This window comes from Salmo salar, chromosome ssa20 (genome assembly GCF_905237065.1).
Source record: "Salmo salar chromosome ssa20, Ssal_v3.1, whole genome shotgun sequence".
Classification (NCBI taxonomy): Eukaryota; Metazoa; Chordata; class Actinopteri; order Salmoniformes; family Salmonidae; genus Salmo; species Salmo salar.
In genome coordinates this window covers 55373114-55400524 of record NC_059461.1, presented here as the reverse complement: position 1 = coordinate 55400524, position 27411 = coordinate 55373114, and the positions used below count along the sequence as shown (strand labels likewise).

At 43.3% G+C, this 27411-nt stretch overlaps 2 protein-coding genes across 10 annotated transcripts; both read right to left on the bottom strand.

Moving 5' to 3' along the window:
• Positions 1-572: 572 nt before the first annotated feature.
• On the bottom strand, positions 573-14308 carry rinl (Ras and Rab interactor-like). Of its 6 annotated transcripts, none has more exons than XM_014162325.2 (13): positions 14271-14287; positions 13980-14136; positions 13627-13679; positions 13222-13387; positions 10029-10137; positions 9823-9895; positions 9586-9677; positions 9231-9313; positions 4873-5104; positions 3887-4540; positions 3371-3688; positions 3109-3240; positions 573-1829 (listed from the first exon to the last, which is right to left on the bottom strand). In XM_014162325.2, the coding sequence occupies exons 3-13, from the start codon at positions 13671-13673 to the stop codon at positions 1195-1197; spliced, it is 2541 nt and encodes an 846-aa protein (XP_014017800.1). In that variant the 5' UTR covers positions 13674-13679; positions 13980-14136; positions 14271-14287; the 3' UTR covers positions 573-1194. The 6 variants fall into 6 exon arrangements, with proteins under 6 accessions (XP_014017800.1, XP_014017799.1, XP_014017798.1 ...); XM_014162324.2 differs by lacking the exon at positions 14271-14287 and adding an exon at positions 14244-14259; XM_014162323.2 differs by having other exon boundaries at positions 13980-14308.
• A 478-nt stretch (positions 14309-14786) lies between these two features.
• sirt2 (sirtuin 2 (silent mating type information regulation 2, homolog) 2 (S. cerevisiae)) lies at positions 14787-19466 on the bottom strand. Of its 4 annotated transcripts, XM_045702940.1 has the most exons (17): positions 19258-19466; positions 19026-19072; positions 18643-18694; positions 18450-18557; positions 18091-18132; positions 17808-17914; positions 17625-17681; positions 17456-17524; positions 17229-17358; positions 16995-17054; positions 16786-16841; positions 16538-16614; positions 16319-16370; positions 16148-16215; positions 15973-16039; positions 15687-15782; positions 14787-15656 (listed from the first exon to the last, which is right to left on the bottom strand). In XM_045702940.1, exons 1-17 carry the CDS (start codon positions 19271-19273, stop codon positions 15597-15599), a joined length of 1164 nt encoding a protein of 387 aa, XP_045558896.1. In that variant the 5' UTR covers positions 19274-19466; the 3' UTR covers positions 14787-15596. The 4 variants fall into 4 exon arrangements, with proteins under 4 accessions (XP_045558896.1, XP_045558894.1, XP_045558895.1 ...); XM_045702938.1 differs by having other exon boundaries at positions 14787-15782; XM_045702939.1 differs by having other exon boundaries at positions 14787-15782; positions 19026-19069; positions 19258-19438.
• Between the last annotated feature and the right edge of the window lie 7945 nt (positions 19467-27411).

Here is a 27411-nt window from a genome sequence, read left to right as displayed (position 1 = left end):
AGCTAGCGAATCCTGGCTTTAAATGCCTCAGGCGTCTGCCATCTGTGCGCTCGCCACCGCAATATATCTAATTTATGGCTGGACTGAATGTGTAATATAGTCCCATGTATGCATAATATATCACGTGATCATATATGTAAGAGGTGTGTGCAGTAGATGCTAAGACTCGCCACTGTTCCTCCATCAGTCTCGCTCTCATCAGGTTTGACTGGGCTGATGAAGAGCCCAGATGTTTCTTAGACCTGGTTAAAAGATCGAAATGCAGGCAGAATGCCAGATGTCTCATTAGGCAAATTTGATATATGTATGAATGTATGGGAGGGCACGTGTGCGTGCGTTCATTTGCATATGAGTATGTATATATTACAGTAGGTCGGTGTGTTCGCGCTTGTTTGTGTGTCTTTGCCTATGGCAGTGGTACCATGTGTCTGTAATACATGTGCTTGTATAAATAAGGACCAGTCTGCTGCACTGTTCACTCTTTAGCGTCAAAGTATTCTAATGTGCAGATGTCTATAATGCTGTCTTTGCAGTTTTTCCGACATACAGCATTCTAATGCATGGTCAAATAATGTAGATTAAAATAATATAATGACAAGTTAAAATCAGAGTACATATTACACACAACATAATACAATCACTGTCTGATCAACAGTCATTTCGTTATAGATGTTATTTCAGCCATCTCAACACATTTCTCAACATCCTTATGCGCTTTTTATGAGCTCCACTGTTATCACGTTTGACGACTGCAACCAAGACGAACCAGACAAAAAAGGTGTGGTACTGCAACCCAGTGGTCAACATGTAAAACACATCTACTGTGTTCTAACCATGGAGCCAGCCTGTTGATGGCCTCCATCATTTGCCCCAAATTGACCATTTAATTGGCCCCACTGAGAGTAATTTCTCTAAGGAATGACAATGAAAATATTACAAACGTCACAATTTGCAACACTCATGGGAAATATCTTCTACAAACAATTTAAAGCACATTATAATATTTCAAATTACCCAAATTCAGCCTAGTTATCTTCATGTCTTATTGGGTGTATTTCAATGCAACTGAAACCAGGAATTGTAAAATAAAATGTTTTGCATAACCAGTTTACATTACAATATGATTGCCAGCTGTGCTTGCGGCAAAGCCCAGGGTTCTAGACAGACTGGCTCCTCTGGGTCATCATTCTGGTATCAGTCTCCCACTGGCAGCCCAGTCCACTCTGACCTCCGCTGACTTATCTGTGTGTCTGTCTGGTCATCTAGCTTCACTGACCTGGCACAGAGTTCCTCATGGACCCTGTGGAGACTAGCCTGCCCTTCCTTACTCTCTAAACCCTCTACAACACACCTCCATGGTCTGACCCCTCCCTCCCAGTCCACCTCACTACCTGCTGGATGTCCGTCCAACTCTTCTACTGTAATCTGTTTCTCCTTCAGAGGCGAGGCCTGGAGTTGTGCAGCTGGGGATCCTTGGCCCTCCGCTCTGCTGCCCTCTTCCTCCCTCACCGCTACCACCACCTCTGAGATTATGTGCAGTGCCTTGGCCACAACACTAGAGGGCGCCGGCGGGGCGTCAGTTATACTTCCTGTGCCAGTTTCCGTCTCTGCATAACTGGACTTTTCCCTGCCCATCTCACTGTGCCCAGGTCTCCGGAGGGTCCTCCGATTCATGCTGCGTCGTGACTGGTTGCAGTGCAGGGTGCGCCTGCGATGCCATTGGCTCAGCGATTGCTGGGCCTCGGTGCTGAGCTGGCGCGTGGCGAGACGAGGGCGGAAGCTGCTGATGTAGAAGAGAGAGGCGTACAGGGACGTCAAGTAGTAACCTCCTGCAGAATAGAGAGACAAAGGTAAAGATAGAGAATGAGAGAAACAGAGACAGAAAGGGGGTTACTATAAGGTGTATGTGTCCATGTACACATACAGTACCAGTCAAAAGTTTGGACACACCTACTCATTCAAGGGTTTTTCTTTATTTTTACTAGTGAAGACATCAAAACAATGAAATAACACATGTGGAATCATGTAGTAACCAAAAAAGTGTTAAACAAATCAAAATATATTTTACATTTGAAATTCTTCAAAAGTAGCCATCCTTTACTTGATGACAGCTTTGTACTGTCTTGGCATTCTCTCAACAAGCTTCATGAGGTAGTCACCTGGAATGCATTTCAATTAACAGGTGTGGCTTGTTAAAAGTTAATTTGAGGAATTTCTTTTCTTAATGCGTTTGAGCCAATCAGTTGTCTTGTGACAAGGTAGGGGTGGTATACAGAAGATAGCCCTATTTGGTAAAAGACCAAATAAGCAAAGAGAAATGACAGTCCATCATTACTTTAAGACATAAAGGTCAGGCAATGCGGAAAATTTCAAGAACTTTGAAAGTTTCTTCAAGTGTAGTTGCAAAAACTATCAAGAGCTTTGATGAAACTGGCTCTCACAAGGACTGCCACAGGAAAGGAAGACCCAGAGTTACCTCTGCTGCAGAGGATACGTTCATTAGAGTTACCAACCTCAGATATTGCAGCCCAAATAAATGCTTAACAGAGTTAAAGTAAAAGAGACATCTCAACATCAACTGTTCAGAGGAGACTGCTTGAATCAGGCCTTCATGGTCGAATTGCTGCAAAGAAACCACTACTAAAGGACACCAACAAGAAGAAGAAACTTGCTTGGGCCAAGAAACACGAGCAATGGACATTAGACCAGTAGAAATCTGTCCTTTGGTCTGATGAGTCCAAATTTGCGATTTTTGGTTCCAACCGCTGTGTCTTTGTGAGACGCAGAGTAGGTGAACAGATGATTTCCGCATGTGTGGTTTCCACCGTGAGGGGAGGTGTGATGTTGCTTTGCTGGTGGCTACTTTGAAGAATTTAAAATCTAAAATAAATTTTAATTTGTTTAACACTTTTTCGGTTACTACATGATTCCATATATGTTATTTCAAAGTTTTGATGTCTTCACTATTATTATTAGAAAAATAGTAAAATGTAGAATGTAGAAATTAGTAAAGATAAAAAACCCTTGAATGAGTAGGTTTGTCTAAACTTTTGACTGGTACTGTACATGTTTCTGTGGGTCTGCATGATATGTCTGTATAATTCGTACCCTCTCCCTGCAGCAGTGTGGGGTCCAGTAGCTCCATCATGTAGTTAGTGTCCAGCTGCAGAGTGACCACATCACTACGCAGAAGCACCCAGGTCAGACAGGGCAGGAAGTCATCAGCCCCATACACCACACCTGAGACAGAGGGGAGGAGGGAGTCAAAGGTCAAAGAACTCCAAACATTATCCTTAATAGAGAGAAATACCCTAATCAACTCTATTCATACACATACTGAGGCTTAGCAGGTCTACCCTGCACCACCCACCTGGGTTGGCATTGGCTGTCATGCTGTGGTAGATGGTCTTGCAGACCTTGAGCAGGATATGGACCTTCCTGCTGGGGGAGTAGGACTGGTGCATGGCTGACCACCTCTGCTGGATCTTCTCCAGGGTGACAGGGTCAGGGACCCCCGCCCCAGGCGTCCCTTCCAGCTCCTCCACCCCCCGGCCCTCCAGGAGCCGCTGGTTCTCCCTCAGCTTCCGCAGGCTACCGTCATGGTCCCAACAGCTCTGGAGGCAGGTGTACAGGTGGGCGCTCACAGGCTTTAGGGCCACCTTGTGTAGGGAGAGCTCCAGTATGGCATCTAATGTAGATAGCAGACAGAGAGAATGGAGGATAAGGAGAGACTGAGGTGTTAGAAACCAATTCTGGAAAATTATGTAGTAGAGTATTTGTCCGTTTTGGCTTTGTAGTGCATCCTGAACGAAAGCTGAACTGTTTTTTAATATAATAGTAGTGATATTCTGTTTTCGAACACTAATTTGTTAATGGATGGACTCACCCAGCTCCCCGTCGGGTGTGTCGGCCATACTGTCTATGAGGATGTGTATCTCAGGACAGTCCAGCAGTGTCTCTCTCAGGGCAGTGAGAGCCGTACGCACCTCCTGAAGCAGGTCCGCACCTGTCATTCCAGGGATAAACCCAGCCCCCAGGGTCATCTCAACGAATCCCGTCACTGCCTCGGCAAACAAACCGCCCTTCCGCTTGCTGAGCTCCTGCACCCGCTTGGTCAGCCTCTTCTGTGGACACCCCAGCCCACCAATGGCCAGGCCCACAGCCGAGAGGCGGTGTTTCACCTTGTCCGCCAAACGATGCGAGGGGTGGGGGGAGTGGGAGGGGCTGTTGACCGACTCCGGCTCCTCCTCCATGCTGCTGATTGACAGCGAGTCCATCTCCAGGGAGGGGGGGCGGAGGAGGGAGGGGGGTGGCGGTTTGGAGAGCCATACCCTGTCCTCAACCCAGGACACCCTGTGAGGGGACTGAGGGGCAGGGCTGAACAGGGGCTTGGGGTCTGAGGGGGGCCTAGAGGTGGCAGTGCGGTCCTGGCTCCATGTTCTGTCGAGTGACTCAATGGAAGCATCCCTACTGGGCCTCCTCAGAACCACCCCTCCTGTTGGGGTGGGGGGAGACGGGGTAGCCTGGACTACAGGTGACCCTGGAGATAAGGGGACAAGACCAAACATATCAGTTAGTCGTTGGTTGACTTTGGTTTTGGCATAATGGCTAGTGAGCTCTATGATGTCTCATTAGCTCCTACAGTGAGAAGGATGATTAATGCGGTGACATTTTCCCACAGACATGATGGACAAGGATAATAAAACAAGGTACAATGCAGCAGTTTTTTTTAAATCTCAATATCAAATCATTTCAGCTCTTACATCATTTTCACAATTTTTTATTCCAACTTCATAGTGTGGAAATAAATATAAATCATAGGTAAATCATATTTTTTACCACACTGGGCCTTTAACAACAAAATCCCTTTACCTGGATTATCAGGACTGGAGCTGTAGGACTCCTGCTCCATTGAGATAGCTCTCTTAGTAAGAAGGCCCGCCCCTGACCAAGGTCTTGTTGTACTCAGTCGTCTCTCACGCCTATGATTCGCTGGCCGATTAACTCGCTGTGGGCTGGTTGGTTGATGGGTCAGCCAGTCATCGCCATGCTCATGGAGATAGAGTGGGTTGATGATGCACAGAGCACCATTGGCTGCTGTCAGCTATTGAACAGAAGACACAGTTGAGAGGGAGCTTGACTGTGTATTTAAAAGGCATGAACCACATGAGGATCTTTCTGAAAATTAAAAATTATCATTGGAGAATGATTTGAATTTGATACAATACAATGGTTTATGGTTTCAGTATTAAAGGCCGTTTTTATCATCAATATCAAATCATTTCTGGGGAACAAATAAATACCTTAGTATATTAGTTTTGCATTAAAATGGTCAAAAAGAAACAAAAAAGTTTTTTTTAGCAAAAATATATTTCTCAATCAAGAAATTTGCTAGGCCTGTCTGGGAGAGGTCTGAGTAGATAGGGAAGGGCACCAAAGCGGAGGAGGGGCCTAATGAGAGAGAGGTTATTGACAGAGAGGTTTGGTACTCCCTTTGTCATTGGTGTATTACACCTTATTCTGCCTGGTGTGGTCACCAGGCAAGCCAAAACTTTACCCATGCACCCATGCAAAACTCCACCCATGCATCCTGTATATGGGAGCCAGCAACTATCAGGAAATAACACTAACCACGTTTCCTTCCACAGTGTTTATGTGAGTAAAGTCATACCGTATAAAAAAAAAAGTCAGCTTTGATGGAAACAGGAAGTTTTGGTATAATTTTTAAAATGCAGACAGCTAATTTGTTTGTTCGACATGGTGGGATCTTTTTGTGTCTGTAAAATTAATTATTAGAGAAATTGCGGTGAAAACGCCTTTATGTGCAAATATTGATATAATAACCATAATATTGAAGTAAAATCACGCGATGATATGGTATGTGGTCCTCCTACTATGATTGGGGAAACCATGCAGTTTGTTAAGCTACAGATTAAATACAATATGATGAGCCTCCCGAGCAGTGGTCTAAGCCACTATCACAGTGCTTGAGGCATCGCTACAGACCCAGGATTGGTTTGGCCGGGGGGGGGGCTTTACTTGGCTCATGGCCTTCTAGCGACTCCTTGTGGCGGGCCTGGCACCTGCAGGCTGACTCCGGTCATCAGTTGAGCTGTGTTTCCTCGACACATTGGTGCAGCTGGCTTCCGGATTAAGCGGGTGGGGGTTAAGAAGAGCGGTTAGGCGTGTCATGTTTCGGAGGACACATGACTCGACCTTCGCCTCTTCCGAGCCCGTTGGGAAGTTGCAGCGATGAGACAAGATAGTAATTTGATCGCAATTGGATATCACGAAATTGGGGAGAAAAAGGGGGTACAAAAAAAAATTAAAATAAGTTGTGATGAACTTCACAGAGTGATGAAAGTGCACGGTGATGTTAATGCTCCTTTCCAATAAATATCGAGGGTCTTATTCTGGTGACATGATGATCGATACTTGACTGCCATTTGACAAACACAATTATTCTTGCTCTTATTCATAATAATCTCATCATGTAAAGTAGCCTATCCTCACAGTATCTGAGAGCTGTTGGCTAGAGCGCACATGCCAAGACCAGAGTAGTCACATTTGCTATTTAACGCAGCACTTTTTGTGACAAAACTATCAGTAGAGTTGAAAATGCGATGGAAGCACATTGAACTTGACATTTTTATTCTGTAATTGAAAACTTAAGCGAAAATGTACATTTTGTGTGCACTATGTCATCACGCACTGATTTCTATCCACAACAAGTCCGTTTGGTGGAAACACAGCACTGGTGGGAAAATGTGCATATTTTCTTCATGCAGATTCTAGAAAATTCACAAATTGGAAGGAAACCTGGCTACTGGTATAATTACAGTGTTAGCTACTTCAGCTGTACAATATGACATCAAAACACAATAAAAACGTAATTTTGACTCCCCTGGGCCTTTAAAACCTATATAGATTTGAAAAAGGACATACAGTATTCAAATGTAAGATACAACTCTTTGAGTGAAGAGCAAAAGGACCTGTGACGTCAGTCTGAACTGAGGTACACTGCATCTCATCTGTGATGCTGAGATGTGACAATTGACTGGGTAACATTACAAAGCACTAGGAGAACCCAAAGCAGACACCTGCTTTTCTGTGTGAACCACATGTCAAACCATGCCAACACATCCGCCAGAGTGGATCTCTAACTACATGTCAAACCATGCCAACACATCCGCCAGAGTGGATCTCTAACTACATGTCAAACCATGGCAACACATCCGCCAGAGTGGATCTCTAACTACATGTCAAACCATGGCAACACATCCGCCAGAGTGGATCTCTAACTACATGTCAAACCATGGCAACACATCCGCCAGAGTGGATCTCTAACTACATGTCAAACCATGCCAACACATCCGCCAGAGTGGATCTCTAACTACATGTCAAACCATGCCAACACATCCGCCAGAGTGGATCTCTAACTACATGTCAAACCATGCCAACACATCCGCCAGAGTGGATCTCTAACTACATGTCAAACCATGCCAACACATCCGCCAGAGTGGATCTCTAACTACATGTCAAACCATGGCAACACATCCGCCAGAGTGGATCTCTAACTACATGTCAAACCATGCCAACACATCCGCCAGAGTGGATCTCTAACTACATGTCAAACCATGGCAACACATCTGCCAGAGTGGATCTCTAACTACATGTCAAACCATGCCAACACATCCGCCAGAGTGGATCTCTAACTACATGTCAAACCATGGCAACACATCCGCCAGAGTGGATCTCTAACTACATGTCAAACCATGCCAACACATCTGCCAGAGTGGATCTCTAACTACATGTCAAACCATGGCAACACATCCGCCAGAGTGGATCTCTAACTACATGTCAAACCATGCCAACACATCCGCCAGAGTGGATCTCTAACTACATGTCAAACCATGCCAACACATCCGCCAGAGTGGATCTCTAACTACATGTCAAACCATGCCAACACATCCGCCAGAGTGGATCTCTAACTACATGTCAAACCATGGCAACACATCCGCCAGAGTGGATCTCTAACTACATGTCAAACCATGCCAACACATCCGCCAGAGTGGATCTCTAACTACATGTCAAACCATGCCAACACATCCGCCAGAGTGGATCTCTAACTACATGTCAAACCATGGCAACACATCTGCCAGAGTGGATCTCTAACTACATGTCAAACCATGCCAACACATCTGCCAGAGTGGATCTCTAACTACATGTCAAACCATGCCAACACATCTGCCAGAGTGGATCTCTAACTACATGTCAAACCATGGCAACACATCCGCCAGAGTGGATCTCTAACTACATGTCAAACCATGCCAACACATCCGCCAGAGTGGATCTCTAACTACATGTCAAACCATGGCAACACATCTGCCAGAGTGGATCTCTAACTACATGTCAAACCATGCCAACACATCCGCCAGAGTGGATCTCTAACTACATGTCAAACCATGGCAACACATCCGCCAGAGTGGATCTCTAACTACATGTCAAACCATGGCAACACATCCGCCAGAGTGGATCTCTAACTACATGTCAAACCATGGCAACACATCCGCCAGAGTGGATCTCTAACTACATGTCAAACCATGCCAACACATCCGCCAGAGTGGATCTCTAACTACATGTCAAACCATGCCAACACATCCGCCAGAGTGGATCTCTAACTACATGTCAAACCATGCCAACACATCCGCCAGAGTGGATCTCTAACTACATGTCAAACCATGGCAACACATCCGCCAGAGTGGATCTCTAACTACATGTCAAACCATGCCAACACATCCGCCAGAGTGGATCTCTAACTACATGTCAAACCATGCCAACACATCCGCCAGAGTGGATCTCTAACTACATGTCAAACCATGCCAACACATCTGCCAGAGTGGATCTCTAACTACATGTCAAACCATGCCAACACATCCGCCAGAGTGGATCTCTAACTACATGTCAAACCATGCCAACACATCCGCCAGAGTGGATCTCTAACTACATGTCAAACCATGCCAACACATCTGCCAGAGTGGATCTCTAACTACATGTCAAACCATGCCAACACATCCGCCAGAGTGGATCTCTAACTACATGTCAAACCATGGCAACACATCCGCCAGAGTGGATCTCTAACTACATGTCATGTTAAAGCGGAATACAAGACAGTGAATAGGTCCCAACGTTTATAGACAAGTTATGAAGCTATGAATATAACTGATTACCTGTATGGTGCACATGGCAGTACCAGGAGCCCTCTGAGTCATGTGATCAGGCTGGAGGTCAGAGGTGGGACACAGCCAGGATTCTGTATACAAACAGATACACAAAAAGAGAGGAAGGAAAATAGATCAAACATTAGAAGGAGAGAAGAGGAGATGGTAGTCGTCAAGAGGAGTAAGAGGAGGTACAGGGAAGGAGAGTAAAAAGAGGAGCGCATAGAGGACAAGACGTTTGATATGAAGCGACTAGGATGGACGACAAGGAGATAGTTGTGCAGAAGGAGTGAAAGGAAGATGATAAGTGGAAGAGAGCGTGGGTGAGGAAGAGGAGAGATGGAGAGGGTGAATTCAGACTTACTGGGACCCAGCTGGGACAGACTGTTGGACTGTGGCTGATCTGTTAGACTGTAGAGCCACGGCGGGATGAACAGACACACTGGCAACACGTCCCTGGGAGAGACAGAGACAGAGAGAGAGAGACAGAGAGAGAGAGACAGAGAGAGAGAGAGAGAGAGATTAATGAAATATATCAGATGCATAACTGATATATACTGTAGTTAGTATACAGTATATACCGTAGGGTGTTGTAACTCACCTGCTCATAGAGTAGAAGACCACTAACTGGGCCAGATCAGAGAAGCCTAAAAATGACTGAGATAGCTGATAAGCTGAGAGAGAAGAACAGAGAGTTTATTATAAGGCGTACAACAAATTTGAGATAAACTTTTTTTTTAAACAGGGAAGCATATGAATGTTGAGGTTCTGGCCAATAAAAAATGCATGCGTGTCTGTCTTGCCTACCTGCACCAGTGCGTTGTATGGGGTTGTCTCTGACATGTCCACTCTCTCCTCCAGTGGCCACACACAGCAGGATGGGCTGGGAGGCAGAGTCCCTCAACACCAGGAAGCTCTGTGAAAGGAGAGAGATAGGTGACGAGAAGCCTCGTTACGCTGTGTCTGGGCGTTAGGAAACATTGACTGTGCAGAGCAGCTTCACAGAAAAGGACCAGATGGATTTACACATTTTTCTGTAGAACAGTCATTCAAGGCCTAGAGAAGTGAGCAAGCCAGGCTAACCTCACACCAACGCTAACTAAGTGGCAGAGAATGTGCAAGCACAAATAACACACACATATTCAAATACATGTACGCACCAAAAACTCACTGCGAAATAAGTGAGCATGCGCACACACACGCAATAGGCCTACAGACACACTGCAGGAAGTGGGTTTGATGAACAGTGTGTTCAGGAATAGATGACTGACTGTGATAGCGAGAGACACATTGGTATGTTCACTTTGAGTCAAGTCAAAAACAAACTATAGGTATCAGCAGTTTGATGCAAGGCAAGCTATATTTAATATCAAGTTCTCTAAATATCGATGCATATCGTCAACTAAACCTGCGGAAGAGAAATTAACTTTGTTCACTTCATCATTTGCAATGACTAGATAGTGCCTTCACAAAGTATTCATACCCTTGACTTATTCGACACTGTTGTGTTACAGCCTGAATTCAACATGGACTATATATATTCATAAACTGGGTGGTTCGAGCCCTGAATGCTGATTGGCTGACAGCCATGGTATATCAGATTGTATACCACGGGTATGACAAAGCACTTATTTTTACAGCTCTAATTATGTTGGTAACCAGTTTATAATAGCAATAAGGCACCTCGGGGGGTCGTGGTATATGGCCAATATACCACGGCTAAGGGCTGTACCCAGGCACTCCGCAATGCGTCGTGCATAAGAACATCCCTTAGCCGTGGTATATTGGCCATATACCACACCCCTCGTGCCTTATTGCTTAAATATATTCTCACCCATCTACACACAATACCCTATAATGACAAAGTGAAAACATGTTAAAAAATATTTTTGCACATTTATTGAAAATGAAATATTGAAGTATTAAACTTACATAAGTATTCACACCCCTGAGTCAATACTTTGTAGAAGCACTTTTGGCAGCAATTACAACTGTGAGTCTTTCTGGGTAAGCCTCTAAGCGCTTTCCACACTGGAATTGTGCAACATTTTCATTATTTTCAAAATTCTTCAAGCTCTGTCAAATTGGTTGTTGATTATTGCTAGACAACAATTTTCAAGCCTTGCCGTAGATTTTCTAATAGACTTCAATCAAAACTGTAACACGGCCACTCAGGAACAATTCATGTCTTCTTTGTAAGCAACTCCAGTATAGATTTGGCCTTGTGTTTTAGGTTATTGTCCTGCTGAAAGGTGAATTCATCTCCCAGTGTCTGATGGAAAGTAGACTGAACCAGGTTTCCCTTTAGTATTTTGCCTGTGCTTAGCTCCATTCCATGTATTTTTTTATCCTGAAACTCCTCAGACTTTAACAATTACAAGCATACCCATAACATGATGCAGCCATCACTATGCTTGGAAATATGGAGAGTGCTACTCAGTAATATGTTGTGTTGGATTTGCCCCAAACATAACACTTTTTATTCAGGACAAAGTGAATTGCTTTGTCACATGTTTTGAAGTATTACTTTAGTGCTTTGTAGCAAACAGGATGCATGTTTTTGAATACTTTTCACTGTCATTTAGGTTAGTATTGTGGAGTAACTGCAATGTTGTTGATCCATCCTCAGTTTTCTCCTATCACAGCCATTAAACTCTGTAACTGTTTTAAAGTCACCATTGGCCTCATGGTGAAATCCCTGAGCCATTTCCTTCCTCTACGGCAAGTGAGTTAGGAAGTACACCTGTATCTTTGTAGTGACTACGGTAGGTGTATTGATCCAAGTGTAATTAATAACTTCACTATTCTCAAAGGGATATTCCGTGTCTGCTTTTTTATTTTTTACCCATCTACCAATAGGTGCCCTTCTTTGCGAGGGCACCTCACTGGTCTTTGGGGTTGAATCTATGTTTGAAATTACATATAATTGTGTGTGTGGGGTACAGAGATGAGGTAGTCATTCAAAAATCATGTTAAACACTATTATTGCACACACAGTGAGTTCATGCAACTTATTAGGAAAATGTTTACTCCTGAACTTATTTAGGCTTGCCATATCAAAGGGGTTGAATACATATCGACTCAAGACATTTCAGCGCTTATGTAAAAATGTCAAAAAACATAATTCCACTATGACACTATGGGGTATTGTGTGTCGGCCAGTGACAAACAATCTCAATTTAATCCATTTTAAATTCAGGCTGTAACACAACATTTAGAAAAAGTCAAGAATAACATGTAAGTGTTGCTCTTTCTTACAGTGCTACTACCTATCCACATGGATAATGTGTTGGGGAACAAAACGTTGTTAAAGTGCTTTTCTTATCCCACCAATTCAACCTAAACCCTGACATACAGTCGTTTTTACAGTGTAATAGGATGCTGTATCCAGATACTGGATCACCATTGTCTCACCGTACTCACTTGTCTCAGAGGCTGCTCTTGTTAAGAAAGGGTCCTTAAGATAGCTGGGGTTCTTTAGCAAACCAAAAAATATGTTCTGCATCGATCAACTTCTACGCCACTACTCAGTCTGCCCCTCTTTCTTTCAGTCCATCTGTATCTCTCCTCTCTTACTCTCTCACACATGCAACACTTCTGCATTCATTTGCTTTTATGCAAAGTAAGGAGAACTACAAGTGCAACTCGACATGCTGTAAGTGCCTGCTTCCATTTCATCTGTAATATCGCAGCCTGTCCACATGCTAACCGAATGTACCAAGGTGACCTGGAGACTAGGCCTAAGGGCTTGAATACAGAGAGGTCAACAATGAGGTCAGATAGTAGATAGTGGCATGGATCTACACAGTGTGTGTCCGTCCCAAATGGCAGCCTATTCCCTACATAGTGCCCTACTTTTGTCCAGAGCCATATGGGCCCTGGTCAAAAGTAGTGCACTATATATGGTATAGGGTGCCATTTGGGACGGACACACACTGTGTAGGTCCATGCCACTATCTACTATCTGACCTCATGGTTGAGGGTAGTGGGGGGAACTCACCCCAGCAGGCCGGCCCCAGAGGGCAGCATGGGCACCGTCTCTATCCCAGGGGCCCCCAGGGGCCCAGGCGTCCTGACACAGTCGCAACCTGTCCAGCAGAGTCAGGGACCTCCTTGAAACTCCATCAGTAACCTGATTCTCTGTCCTCACTGTGCCACTCACACCTCTAGAGATAATGGCACAACAGGGGTAATTACAGGCTCCATAATATGCTGTTACAGCATACAGGGGCGGTTTACCAGGCTAGTCCTGGACTAAAAAGCAAGTAAGATTTCAAATGCCTTTTAATCCAGGACGATGTTTAATCAGTGTCCTGGAAACCGCCACAGAGCTTTTATAAAACTGAGATCTACACCACGAGTAGGTCCCTAATTACGATCCATGGGGTGGAGAAAAGATCCTCACCTGTGAGAGTCATCCTTCTTATCCTGATCTTCCAATCCCCTCATCATCCCAGACTAAAGAGGATACCACAGAAACATAGTTGTGCAAAATGTACAAAATGCTTAGTGTATGCCAACCGCAAATAGATTAAGATTAAATCCAATATATCAACATTAAATCTTTTTTTTAAAGAACATTCGAAAAAAATGTACATTTGAAAAAGTTATTCTGGAATAGAAGAGTGATTACATCCTTCTTCAACACACATTTAAAGGGATAGTTCACCCAAAATACATTATTTTGTAATTAAAAAGGGTTACTTACTGTTAATTCACCCAAAATACATTATTTTGTAATTAAAAAGGGTTACTTACTGTTAATAGGCCCTATATGGCTGTTTTCAAAGTAGCTGTGACTTTATGTGGCTTCCCTTCAGCCTGACAGAAAGTCCACAGATCTCTTCATGTTGTAACTTTGTGCCAACAGATTGTCCTTTCACATTCTAACGACGTTGCTCAACAATTTATCTTACTGGTGAAAAATGACAGGGTAAAAAAATTACCTAATGCAGACTTCGTACCTTAGCAACATAGTATTTCGCTGTTCCGTCCGAAGTATATATTGTGTCGATGCTTTACCTGCCTCTACCACACTTGACTACACACCTTGAAATTTGATGTAGCACTTTCACTTGCTCACAAGTTCTCAACTTATTTTTGTTTTCTCATTCTCTCCTCCTCCATCTCCCCCCCCCATGTGGTTAACCTTGCTAACACATTTAACATAGAAAGAAATGAGTCTGCTTGGCCTTTTTTCTCAAGACCAGAATAATACTGATCTCTCTCTTTTACTCACAGACAAATCTGTGTTGCACTTTATATAAGTGAAAACACAGACAAAATGGATTCACAGACACTGCCATTTAAAAGCTGAGTCAGGGGAGTGGTGTGAGTGTGGTGTGAAATGGTGTGAGATGGTGAATAAAAGATGGGATTCTAAGTGTAAGTGTGCAACAGTATTTTCTGTTCAACTAATATATTGTTTATTTCTAACTAACATAGAAATAAACAACCCATGCACCCTGTCACAGACAACATCAATTGTACCAATCAACATCAGTTGCACCAGCTGTGTTTGACCTCAATGCTTAAATGTACTGTATGTATATGAAAAATACCAAATTCAGCAGGAGACTTTGCCACTTTATTTTGTGTTTTTACTTGTTGTGTCACACGCAATCTTTTAGAAAGTATCGAGTTGCATTTGGTCAACACCAGAGATGTACTGCGACATCATCTCACACCACTGTGGTAACTTCCTGCTGCATCATTTGTGCTGAAATAGAAACCGTCCTACACCAACAGCTACAGGAAGTAGAGAAACTAAATGTCACAGGTACGCTTAATAGATTAAAACATATTGTTAAAAATAATTATATTTAAACAATTGATAGAAACAAGAAGCACAGAAAGCAATGTCATGAAAAACAAATCCATAATTATAATTGATTATAAATAGTAAGTCATAAAATGCTATATTATACTTTTTCCCCCATTTTATTTACAGTAGTTGTGTCACTGCATCAGTGGATGAATCAGCTATTCATGATCTTTGTTACCCTGTCATGCCCTCTATACTTTGTCATTTCAGTCTAAAATCATAAACTACTTGACTCAACAAAGCTAGTTGGCATGCTGACACCTCAGTGCCTGTAGTTCTCTCCCTCAGAAGGAAAAGTATGCTCATTTTAGTGTGTATTGCTATAAACTCCATCTGTTGGAACTGTCAAAAGACAGACCAATACACACAGTACGAGTCAGGAGGTGGGTTTATGTCAAACAGAGGTTGGAGAGGAGAGAGAAGTTAGTAAAGTGCAAACTAAAGGGAGAAAATCCAAAACAGACAGTTGAGCACAGTCCTGGTTAATGTATGGAACTCTGCTTCCAGACTGAAGCCAAGTGATGGGTTGGAGCCGGCCGGTCTCTCATTCATTATTCTACCTCCGCCTTCCCTGACTCCGCCTTCCCTGACTCCGCCTTCCCTGACTCCGCCTTCCCTGACTCCGCCTTCCCTGACTCCGCCTTCCCTGCAGCTCCAGAGCTCTGATCTGTCTGTTCCTCCTCGGCTTTGCTGTTAATCTTCTCATGCTCCCGTTTCACCATCTCTTCCAGCTCCGCCTTGGAGAAAGAGAGATAATGGAGGGAGGGAGAGTGGGAGTGTGAGAATGGTGAGCGAAAAAGAGAGAGAAAAAAAAGCCTACTTTAAGATTTGAAGAACTTTCATCGAATTCAACAATCTCTGTCTCTCTCTTATCACGAATGGGTCCATAGAATATGGGTATTTACTAAGCATGTACAGTATATTTACCTTCCAGCCCAGTAGGTCAGCAAGTGCCAAGCATCCATCATCACATGTACTGATATGAGCCACGTCCCTGAGAGAGACAAATCATAACCAATTAATATTCATCAGCAAAACTTCCAACACCATCTCCACCATCATCATTATCACTGTAGTTCAAGTGAAAGTGATAGCTTCTCACCTGTATGCTTTCGCTGAGTCAAAGTCCATCCCTCCGCCAATGCCTATCATCCCTAATAGAGGATCTGCCTACAGGGAGATGCAGACAGAAAGATATACACGCTAAAATACAGAGGTGGATAGAGGAAGGAAAGTCTAATGCAAATCCAGAGGGACAGGACAGAGGACTTACACCGCCTGCTTTCTCCAGGTTAATGAGCAGTCTGGGGCAGCTGTTTGAAACCCTGCAAACACAAAGATATATTCCATCACACACCATTTATGAGCTTGTTGATGCTTGAGTACATGGTTGAAGAGGACACATGTTGAAACGCAACACTATACCAATATATTAGTCTATCAGATAACATTATAATCATGATTCTGTGAAGAGTCAGACAGAAAGACTCACCTGCCAACCAGAGCAGCAAAGGGCTGAACCTGCAGGGAGGTCCCCATTATAATCAGCAGATCACAGCGAGGAAAGTCCTGGAGGACAAAAGAAACAGGAGATGACAGTAACAGGAACCAGTACTGTGCCTTTCATTATGGTTCATTACTTCATTATGGGTGTACAACACACAAATCTGCACATTCATGGAAAAGACAGAGGCACAAACTCTAAGTAGTCTATCAAGTCAACACCCAGACCACACTCACCATGGCCATTGAGGTGAAGAACCTCTTCGGTAGATTCTCACCAAAGAAAACAATATCTGAAAATGGAGAACAAGGAGAAATCAAGTATTTTACAAAGAAAGTGTAATAAACAGGTATGAACTTTGAACTATAAGGAACTGAAAAGGGAGAGAGCATATTCAAGTAAGGAGGGATAAGAAGTGAAAGGAAATGACAAGGCAGTCACTCACCTGGTTTAACCAGACTACTGCACTTGTCACATTTGGGGATGTCATCCGAGAAGATTTTCTCTGCAGGTAGAGGTAAACAAGATTAGAATTCAACAATTATTTTAATAGCACCAACACTCCTTTTAAATGACATCTTAATTAGCATATCCATGTAAATGAGTGTCTGCCTAGGTGGTATAACAGCGTTTTGTTAAACCACCCCCAGTTAGATATTACCGTACCACATACACTAACCTTTCATCCAGTCCAAGTCGTACTCTTTGCGGCACATAAAGCTGACACAGTGTGAGGTGTAGAAGGTGCCGTGGGCTTCAATCAGGTCCTCTCCCTCCAGTCCTGCTACACGTTCCAGGGTGTCAATATTCTGCACAGGCAGAAATGGACGACCCCAATAACACTTCAATACAGGCTGTAGGTGACTAACTCAGACACAGAACAAAGGATATGAAAGAATACCGAACCTGTGAGTAGCAGCGTTTGAGTAGCCCTTTGTCCTTCAGCAACTTAATGAAGTAGTGACATACTGTGGGCTTAACATACAACAACACTGCTGTTAGAGATACCTAAAAATAAACAGGCACCTACTGCACAATTCAGGAAATTAAGTTAAGAAAACAAGCTAGATCCTACCTTAAATTGTCCTGGGTACAGCTCCCTGGCCAGGGCAAAGAAGGGCTCAGGGTGTTTCTGATATAGAAAGAGGTAAATCTTGAGTGGTGATAGCAGCAAAGAACAAAATAATCTGTGCAGATCGTTAGTGTAGCAAGCTAATTACTTTCTTAAGCCAAAAGAATCTGACAGAAAGTTTCAGACCTTAAAGTAGTCTATCTGGAAGATAGCCTCAGGGTATGGCAAGTTGTACTTCTGCAGGTTAGCATAGAGCCCCGTGTCTGGGGAGCGGAAGTCAGGGATCCCAGCCGCTGAGGGGGACAGAGGGACAGTGTCATCATCACAAAAGTGGTGGATACATTATACATACAATTTAGAGGGAAACCTATTTGTATTTAGGCTAAGTGTCTTATTGGTCCAACAAAACAGGTCTAGACTAATTATGTTATGTTCAGCCCACAGTTATGCAAGAGGGGGAGTTACTCACATGTAGAGATCCCTGCACCCACCATACAGATTATGTTTCTGCCTGTGGAGGATAGAGGAGCAGAGAGAATCCTTTAACTTCCTGGATTGTACCATTTGTTAACCAATGAAGCAGTGTCACATAGTCAGGTAGTTGTAGTAACATACGTAAATATTGGTATGTTGTTCAGCAAGCAAATGATATGGCCTCAGGCTAGACAGATGATGTTATTCATAATACAGTCTATTTTCTTGTGTTGACTATTGGCACATTTATACTAGGCCTAGATGCTGTCAGATGCACTGTTTGCTGGGCTACATAGTCATCAACCCCTACATGAAATGTGTACACACTGGGTTAGAGATTAATAATATACTCACATTTGCCACTCTGTATGTAACTGGCCACCCCCTCAAGAGTCAGCTCATCCAAAACCTTCTCTCCAGATATGCCCAAGGTTTTAGAGAAGAGATTGCGCAGGAAATCCACTGTAGGAAATAAACAAATAATTATTCTGATGAAAATATGAGACTTTGGTGTTGACAGCAACACCTTGAGGTTTTTGACACCTACTCTCTGTGTCCCCTGATGCCTCGCCGTCGTCACTGCTATCGTCTGACTGCTCCTAGCAGAAATCAAGAGGAAATTCAGTGTAAACATGGAAACATTAGTTTGATCAAGAACATGCTTGGTTTTATGCACATCATAAGAAGCTGTACATTGTATTGCATGCCAATACAGTGTCAGTGTGTCAACGTGTCAATGGATGCAGAATACAGTCTACGATTGGTGCCAAGTCATGACAGGTTCTCTACTAACCGTGTGCCTGACAAACTAGTCGTGACAACTAACTACTAGCTAGTTATTGGCTAACGTTAGCCAGCCAGGTATCCATCCATAGGGCAAGGCATGCACACACACTGACAATTCCTAACCACAGATGTAGTATGTCTTACCTCTGGTTCAGGGGTGTTGTCCTCGACCTCTTCTCTGTTAGAAGCTTCTGGAAAATACGAAACAAATTCATGTCATGTTACTATTTACAAGTAGCTAACCACAACGCTGAACGCTTTAGTTAGCTAGCTTTACCTAGGCAGCTAGCTAGCAATGTAGCTAGCTAAATTAGCTAGCTGGCTGGCTGCACTTAAATTGCACTTAAAGGCCAGTCCAAGACGAAAAAAGGTATACCTGGTACATCAGACATTTATCCGTCTAGACTAATCCCACACAGATGTGTATGCTATTGTGTGTGTTGCTCCCGTATGTTTAACTTAACTTGCTAAATATGCAAGTTGATTCGTACAGTTGCGATATGATTGTTGTTGTCCGTCGCGAATTAAGTCCGTGTCGCTAACTTCCGCATAAGAACTATTCCAACAAGAAACAAGCACATGCGCAAGCGTTGCCCTACTTTTGCAGATCGCAGTTGGATTTATATATTAGCCGAGCTGTTTTGTATCGGTGCAAGTAAAGCACGATCGGTTGGTTACATTGTCATAATTTAGCAAAGATAAGAAAACAATATCACTGAGATGACTCAATATGGTTATATGTACCAGCAGAAGTAGTTTAAGCATGACAGCAATTTATTGTTACAGTATGATTGCAACAGTATATTATGTAGTTAATACATAATTACCTTAATCTACAAAATATGTTAATCTCTCCGTTTACCTCTTGAATGGTTATTCCTATTATTCAACCGCACCTTTAAGGTCTCCTCTCCACTCTTCAGTCTCAAAGGATTATGGGATTTGCCACCCCTCACTTATAGTTAATAAGATTCACACACGTTTTAAAACGCTAACCATAACATCTGTCCATTTGGTTTTCTGTGTCTGCTTCATAAATGTCTGTAATGATCCAGATGTACAACACGAAGTAATACTTTACAAATAAATATTTAATTGTGCCACCAATACAATGTATAATAATAATCCATACCATCATCATATATACAGTACCACACCTACTCATTCCAGGGGTTTTCTTTATTTTTACTATGTTCTACATTGTAGAATAATAGTGAAGATATCAACACTATTAAATAACACATCTAGAATCATGTAGTAATCAAAAAATAGTCAAATATTTTATATTTGAGACTCTTCAAAGTAGCCACCCTTTACCTTGATGACAGCTTTGCACACTCTTGGCATTCTCTCAACTAGCTTCATGAGGCAGTCACCTGGAATGCATTTCAATTAAGGTGTGCCTTGTTAAAAGTTAATTTGTGTAATTTATTTCCTTCTTAATGAGTTTGAGCCAATCAGTTGTGTTGTGACAAGGGAGGGTTGGTTTACACAAGATAGCCCTATTTGATAAAAGACCAAGTCCATATTATGCCAAGAACAGCTCAAATAAGCAAAGAGAAACAACAGTCCATCAATACTTTAAGACATTCAGTTCAGTCAATACAGAACATTTCTAAAACGTTGAAAGTTTCTTCAAGTGCAGTCGCAAAAACGATCAATGCTATGATACAACTGTGTCTAATGAGCACCGCCCCAGGAATGGAAGACCCAGAGTTACCTCTGCTGCAGAGGATAAGTTCATTAGAGTTACCAGCCTCAGAAATTGCATCCCAAATGCTTCACAGAGTTCAAGTAACAGACACATCTCAACATCAACTGTTCAGAGGAGAATGCGTGAATCAGGCCTTCATGGTCAAATTGCTGCAAAGAAACCACTACTAAAGGACACCAATAAGAAGAGACTTGCTTGGACCAAGAAACATGAGCAATGTACATTAGACCGGTGGAAATCTGTCCTTTGGTCTGATGAGTCCAAATTTGAGATTTTTGGTTCCAACAGCCGTGTCTTTGTGAGACGCAGAGTAGGTGAACGGATGATCTCTGCATGTGTGGTTCCCACCGTGAAGCTTTCAGGTGTGATGGTGCTTTGCTGGTGACACTGTCAGTGATTTATTTAGAATTCAAGGCACACTTAATCAGCATGGCTACCACAGCATTCTGCAGCGATACGCCATCCCATCTGGTTTGTGCTTTTTGGGACTATCACTTGTTTTTCAACAGGACAATGACCCAACACACCTCCAGGCTGTGTAAGGGCTATTTTACCAAGGAGTGATGGAGTGCTACATCAGATGACCTGGCCTCCACAATCACCTGACCTCAACCCAATTGAGATGGTTTGGGATGAGTTGGACCACAGAGTGAAGGAAAAGCAGCCAACAAGTGCTCAGCATATGTGGGAACTCCTTCAAGACTGTTGGAAAAGCATTCCAGGTAATTTTGATAGCTTAAGGAGGATAATGATGCTCAACAAGTAAGTAAAACACTTGTCTGTAAATTTTGATTTTTTAATCAGTGAGGCTCAACATCACAAACTAAATTGGCATCCCTCCCAGCCTGTTTGTCTGTGTGAGTGTTAGTTAAAGAGACAGAAAGAGAGTGAATACGATCAGACTGCTTGTATTTGCATTTGTCACCATGCCTGACTTTAATTGTGCCTCTCCACTTCTCTAGTCAGTCTTTGAGGTCCTGACTTTATCTGTGTCTAGGCCTCTATCCGTGTCAGGGAGTCTGTCTGTGTGGGGCTGTAGGTCAGGCTGTGGTCGTACCCAACAGCAGTAACATGGCAGTGAGGAAGCATCTCCTCCAGAAGGATGGCGACCAGCCCAGGGTTCTGGAGCCTGGGGAGGGAAGACACATCCAGCTGTCGCAGACCCCTGATACAAACCTTCCTTCTCTTCCTCTTGTGTATCAATTAATGAAGTTAAGGAGTCCATTGACCCCTATATATATACATATGCTAATATATCTTAGGCAACTGCCATGAGGAGATGCATGGACATTTGAGTGATTCTGTCTCTTTCTCAATGAATCTTCCCTCGATTCCTTGTGTCCTCTGTCCTCACCTTCTTCTCAAAACACATGGGAGGAGAAGGTCCAAAGAGAGGGACATTGGATTTTTTTCCTCCAATACATTTTAAGGACGAAGCAAAGAGATAAAAAGTGTCCATCTTGGTCATTCCCAACAGTGTGGGTGAGTATACCTCAGCTTCTGCAGTGCAGCCAGGCCCCCCACAGAGATTCGGGGACAGTTGGAAATGTCCAGCTCCTCCAGGGTGTCCTGGGAGATATGGAGGCGGGACAGGAACCAGTCATCCACCACAGCACAGCCACTCACAGAGAGTAAGCAGCCCCAGCTGTTTCACTGAGAGAGAGAGAGAGAGAGAGAGAGAGAGAGAGAGAGAGAGAGAGAGAGAGAGAGAGAGAGAGAGCGAGAGAGAGAGCGAGAGAGAGAGAGAGAGCGAGAGCGAGAGCGAGAGAGAGAGATAGAAGAGAAAAAATGAGTTACGTTTTACAGCACAGAGCAGTAACCATACAACCTTTTCCATTCCGGGGATCACCAAATCACTGCCGAAAGCTCGAGGACCACCATCCACAGAGTCGTATAACTTTTTAACATAAAATCCTGCCGGTCAAATTTAGAGTACATTTTATCAGTGAATGTAACAGATTAAAGGCCTATTATAATTTTTAGAAACAATTTTCATTGTGAAAAGTAATGTAAAATTTTGTATAATACCATTAATACTTCCAACTGTTATTTATTGGTTAAAAAAAAGAAAACCTGTGGGAAAACAGTTTGAAAACCACTGGCATAGAGTACATAAATAAACATACATATGAACCAAAATGCAAAGTTATCCATGAATATTTAGAAAGGGTAATTCTCCCCTAGACATGAATAAAGTGGTATGTACCCAGGTTTTCCAGGCCTGTGTAGTTAATGAGTGAGTTGCTGACATCCACTTCCTCTGTGGCGGTGTCCCGGCAGTTCATGAAATCCCAGTTGAACTTCCCTCTTCTGTCTGATCGGAACCACTCTGACTGTCCTGCAAACCTGGAGGGTCAACAGAATAGGCATCACTAACAACAAGTGAACGACACAGTGATCAGCAAATAGAAGAACAACAAAAAAACACCCAAATGCACCACAAAAAAACACAAAGCACACTAATACTCACCAACAGGTCAAAAAGGGGGCATGCACAGGCAGTTATAGGCAGCCCAAAATGGCATAACAGTTACCTGAATCCTCCCTTGAGGCTAAGGATGTAATAAGCAGCTGCAACGTTGTAAAATAGTTCTGCTGGGTGTAACCATAGAAACTGTGAGGGGAAAGAGACAGGGGTTGGGCTGAGAGCAATGTTTATGAAGTTGGGACAGCCAGTTCCACTTCTCTCCCTACACATTCGCCTTAGCCCTAACCCTTCATTGCATGCAGATCTAAAGGGTCTGGATAGAAAAAGCAGTGTTGGAGCGTCCACCATTTTGCTCATCCAACGCCTTACAGATCGTGCATTGAAGTGTAATGGGCAAGGGGGAGGGATAGGGAATGATTTGGGACCGGAAGATAACATACACATTAATCTTAGACCGTGGCGTGCTGATAGAAATTCATGTAGCTACAATAATCTGTGTGTTTTCCTGTTACACACACCAATTCTTCTGACGTAGACCTCGGTTCTTGAACCAGAAGCTCCAGCTGAGGAGAGTTTTGATGTCATGGAAATGCTAGCTCAGGAAGAGGAGGAGCCTGGCTTGTAGTGAGGGCAGAGCCACAGGGATAGAGCTCGCGTAACGCGATGTGGCGGCCAAGAGGGTCACCTGACTACAGCTTCGCCGCATCAACTGACAGACAGATGCAAAGAACATGGACAGTGAGAAAGAAGAGAGACAAATGCACAATACAAAGGAGAGGAAACCTACTAGGCATGCTGATATGCTGTAACCATAAACCCAAGAGTGGTGAGAGGAGTGCTTTAGTTTGCACCTCCACTCTCATCCGTGTGTGATTTTGCATTATTTGTATTTTGACTTCATAGATCAGTTCCTGTTCCTGTTCCTGTAGGGCCTCACGTATGTGTAGACTTTTGCACTCCAAAAAAAAATCATTGTTGATTTGATTAGCTAGTTACTTTTCAGCTCTCAACGGCCCACCCTGCTCTAGTGTGGAGGACCAATCATATCACTCGATCCCCAAAAGTATATGATTAGACATCACATCTATTTTATTGATCATCTTGAAAAATGTGACAGGTAGGACCTTTTTAGAGGTCCACCCCTAATTTGTCTGTGACACTATAAAACAACATTTGAGCAGGCAGAGGTGAGAAGACAATTTAACTGGGGGTCATAGCTACGTGCTAAGTGCGAAGAAAGTCTCACAAAAAGTCTCACAAAAAGTGCAACAGGTGATTTCACCAAATTATACGTTGTACAACCTTTGCATTCAAGAAGCTACTGTAATTTGACACCAAGGTATGTCGTGATTTAGGCCTTTCCATAATAAATGAGGCCTGATACTCCATCCTCACAGATATTGTTGTTGTTGAATCATTCTCTTTGGCAATAGCACTAGACATTGTGTGAATCTGTTTAGTCTCTGCCCTTTCCTCTCAATGTCTCCTACCTAGACCACAGCCAAAATAACTTGAAGAATGACAGTAAGGTAAGCTGTCATTAACAGTCTGAGAGAAGGTCAGTCCTTCTAGATTCATTTTAGGATCTGGAAGTTGGTGGGTCGGTGAATCATTTGGTGGTGCAGGACTGTAGGTGGTGTGTTGAGTGAATGATTTTAGAAAGTATGACTGGGGAATACAGGCAACATGAAGAATTTGAGAGTTACAGTAACTGAAAGAGAGTGATATAATAGCCTAAGTAAGAATGTAAAAGAGAGGCAACATCTCCCCTGTCTCATTCCAATCCATTTATTCCACAATCCCATTCTCCCAATGGCTTCTCTCCATCTCCCATCCTCCCCATTTCCACATACATTGCCAGCATAGGAGCAAAAAACATCTGACATTTGAGGGTACGGCTCAATACATGAAAGGAAAAGTAACATCCCCTTCGCCTCTCCTCCTCTCTTCTCCCAGGGTCCACTGGGGCAGCGACCAACAGACGGCTCTCCCCTGTTGTCACTGGCAACTAGCAAATAAGATCAGCCTCGCTGGTGATTTACTCCAGTCCCAATGTTGATTATAGAGGGAGAGAGATGGGAGGTGGAGGGATAGCGGTAATAGTTCACTATGGTGGGGATACTTAAGGCATTCATAAAACCTTTATGAAACCACGACCCCTTCATGAATGTTGTAGTATCATCCACAACAACCTTCATATTCAAAACCCCTTATGAATGTTGTTGAATAATGAGTTGTGAAGGTTGTCATGAATGATACAGCAACACTCATAAAGGTGTTATGACTGGTTTCATGAATGTGTAATGTGTACCCCCCCCCATAAAGTAAAGTGTTACCCAGAAGACTGTTAGAAAAGCATCAAATTCATTGAGAGACAAGGCAGTGTCAGTTGCATGTGATCTAAAGCCCATCATGGAGGATAACGTGTGAATGGATTTCTAATCAGTGAATTGATGAATAAATGGGTGGGTTGTTGGAATGGAACTACTGTAGCAGATGGCCCAGGAAGAGGTGGTATAGAGAGTATAGACTTCGGGGAGAAGCCTCGTCTCTTTGAATGTCTGGACATGTCTACAGACTATAGAGAGAAGGTGCAAATTCAAATCTGGACCTTGAAACCAGTTTCACAGCTTTTTTTCCCATTCCCCTAATATGCGATTGATATAGAGCTGGGACACCAAGGTGTGTGCATTTCATTATCAGGTAGAACAGAAAACCAGAAGTAGTCCTGACCTCATAGGGTACAACCCCCCTCCAAAGTACTGGAGCATGTCTTCAATGTATTTTATTTAGTGTTTATTCTGTGCATTTGTCTATGTATGCATTTGTATGTTTTTTATACTTTCCTTTTTAAAAATTGGACTGCGGGATTGCAAAGATGACAGTTGTTAATGTGTTATTTACTCACACCTCAAGTGCATACTTGTTATTTCTTCATTGTCCAAGAAAATTATGCACCAAATGTCCAACGAGAAATTGTGTCATACAGTGTTTTATTGAGTTTGTAGAACAAATGTCACAGAAATCAGTATTGGAAACATGAGAGTGGCATTCTCTGAATGCCTACTCAAAGGTCTCAAAAGCATCCACTGATCCAATTAGTGTAAAGTGGGCTGGAAAAGGCTGTGGCCTGTTGTGCCTCTCTCTCCAGCCCCAGGACAGGGGGAGAAGAATGGGTATGAGTGGTGGATTGTGCCCCTGCCTGCCTGGGAAGGAAGTCTATGGCTTCATAATGGCGGCCTGTGAGGTGTGTTGTTTTAAACCTCCCATAAGGTCACAGGGAGGCTGTAAATCTAAATCACAGCTTGAAAGATTGACAGCATGCGCGCCACAATAGTAGTTCAGTCATGTGCATGCAGTTACCTCCTTCCATTGGAGGACAGAGAGTACCGACTGGCCACGTAGGGGGATAGAATGCACACTGTACGTGATACAGTACATACACTCACACTCACACACACAAACAATACGTCTGGTTGTTTCTCAGTGTGTTGGATGTTATTGATGCTGTTGATGCGTAAATAGCACATGATGTTGATGTGTGTGGATAGTCACTGCAACATGTGTTGGCAAGGATACCAGGAGAAGCTCTTCAGATTTTGATCCTGTGCCGACTGTTAATGTTTTTTTCTTTCATTGGTTTAGACCGTATTTTCAATGTGTGTCCATTGCCACTTTTACTGCTAATTTTAGGCCATTTTGGTTGAATAATAGTTAGCGTAAAACCCGCAGGTGATGACGATGCCGAGGTTAGCTTCACCTTTTAAAGGCCCAAACTAATTAGCAATTATCTGGTTGGCTACATCTCCAAAGTCCCTCCCAGCATATCTGCTGTTAGAACTCCCTCTAATTCAGTTGGAACCCCCTCTGATCCAGTTGGAACCCCCTCTTATCCAGTTGGAACCCCCTCTGATCCAGTTGGAACCCCCTCTTATCCAGTTGGAACCCCCTCTTATCCAGTTGGAACCCCCTCTTATCCAGCTAGAACCCCCTTTTATCCAATTGGAACCCCCTCTTACCCAGTTGGAACCCCCTCTTATCCCAGTTGGAATCCCATCTGATCCAGTTGGTACCCCCTCTTATCCAGTTGGAACCCCCTCTGATCCAGTTAGAACCCCCTCTTATCTAGTTAGAACCCCCTCTTATCCAGTTGGAACCCCCTCTTATCCAGTTGGAACCCCCTCTTATCCAGTTGGAATCCCCTCTGATCCAGTTGGAACCCCCTCTTATCCAGTTGGAACCCCCTCTTATCCAGTTGGAACCCCCTCTTATCCAGTTGGAATCCCCTCTGATCCAGTTGGAACCCCCTCTGATCCAGTTGGAACCCCTCTGATCCAGTTGGAACCCCCTCTGATCCATTTGGAACCCCCTCTTATCCAGTTGGAACC

Excerpts from the sequence above, each read along its gene's own strand:
- rinl (XM_014162323.2), bottom strand. The coding sequence starts at position 13,673 with ATGATGAGGGGATTGGAAGATCAGGATAAGAAGGATGACTCTCACAG. Across the intron at positions 13,388-13,626 it reads AAGAAGGATGACTCTCACAG|AGGTGTGAGTGGCACAGTGA; the intron begins GTGAGGATCTTT and ends CATTATCTCTAG. Across the intron at positions 9,678-9,822 it reads GTCTTCTACTCTATGAGCAG|GGACGTGTTGCCAGTGTGTC; the intron begins GTGAGTTACAAC and ends TGTCTCTCCCAG.
- sirt2 (XM_045702938.1), bottom strand. Across the intron at positions 16,371-16,537 it reads TTTGCTGCTCTGGTTGGCAG|GGTTTCAAACAGCTGCCCCA; the intron begins GTGAGTCTTTCT and ends TTGTGTTTGCAG. Across the intron at positions 16,216-16,318 it reads ACCTGGAGAAAGCAGGCGGT|GCAGATCCTCTATTAGGGAT; the intron begins GTAAGTCCTCTG and ends ATCTCCCTGTAG.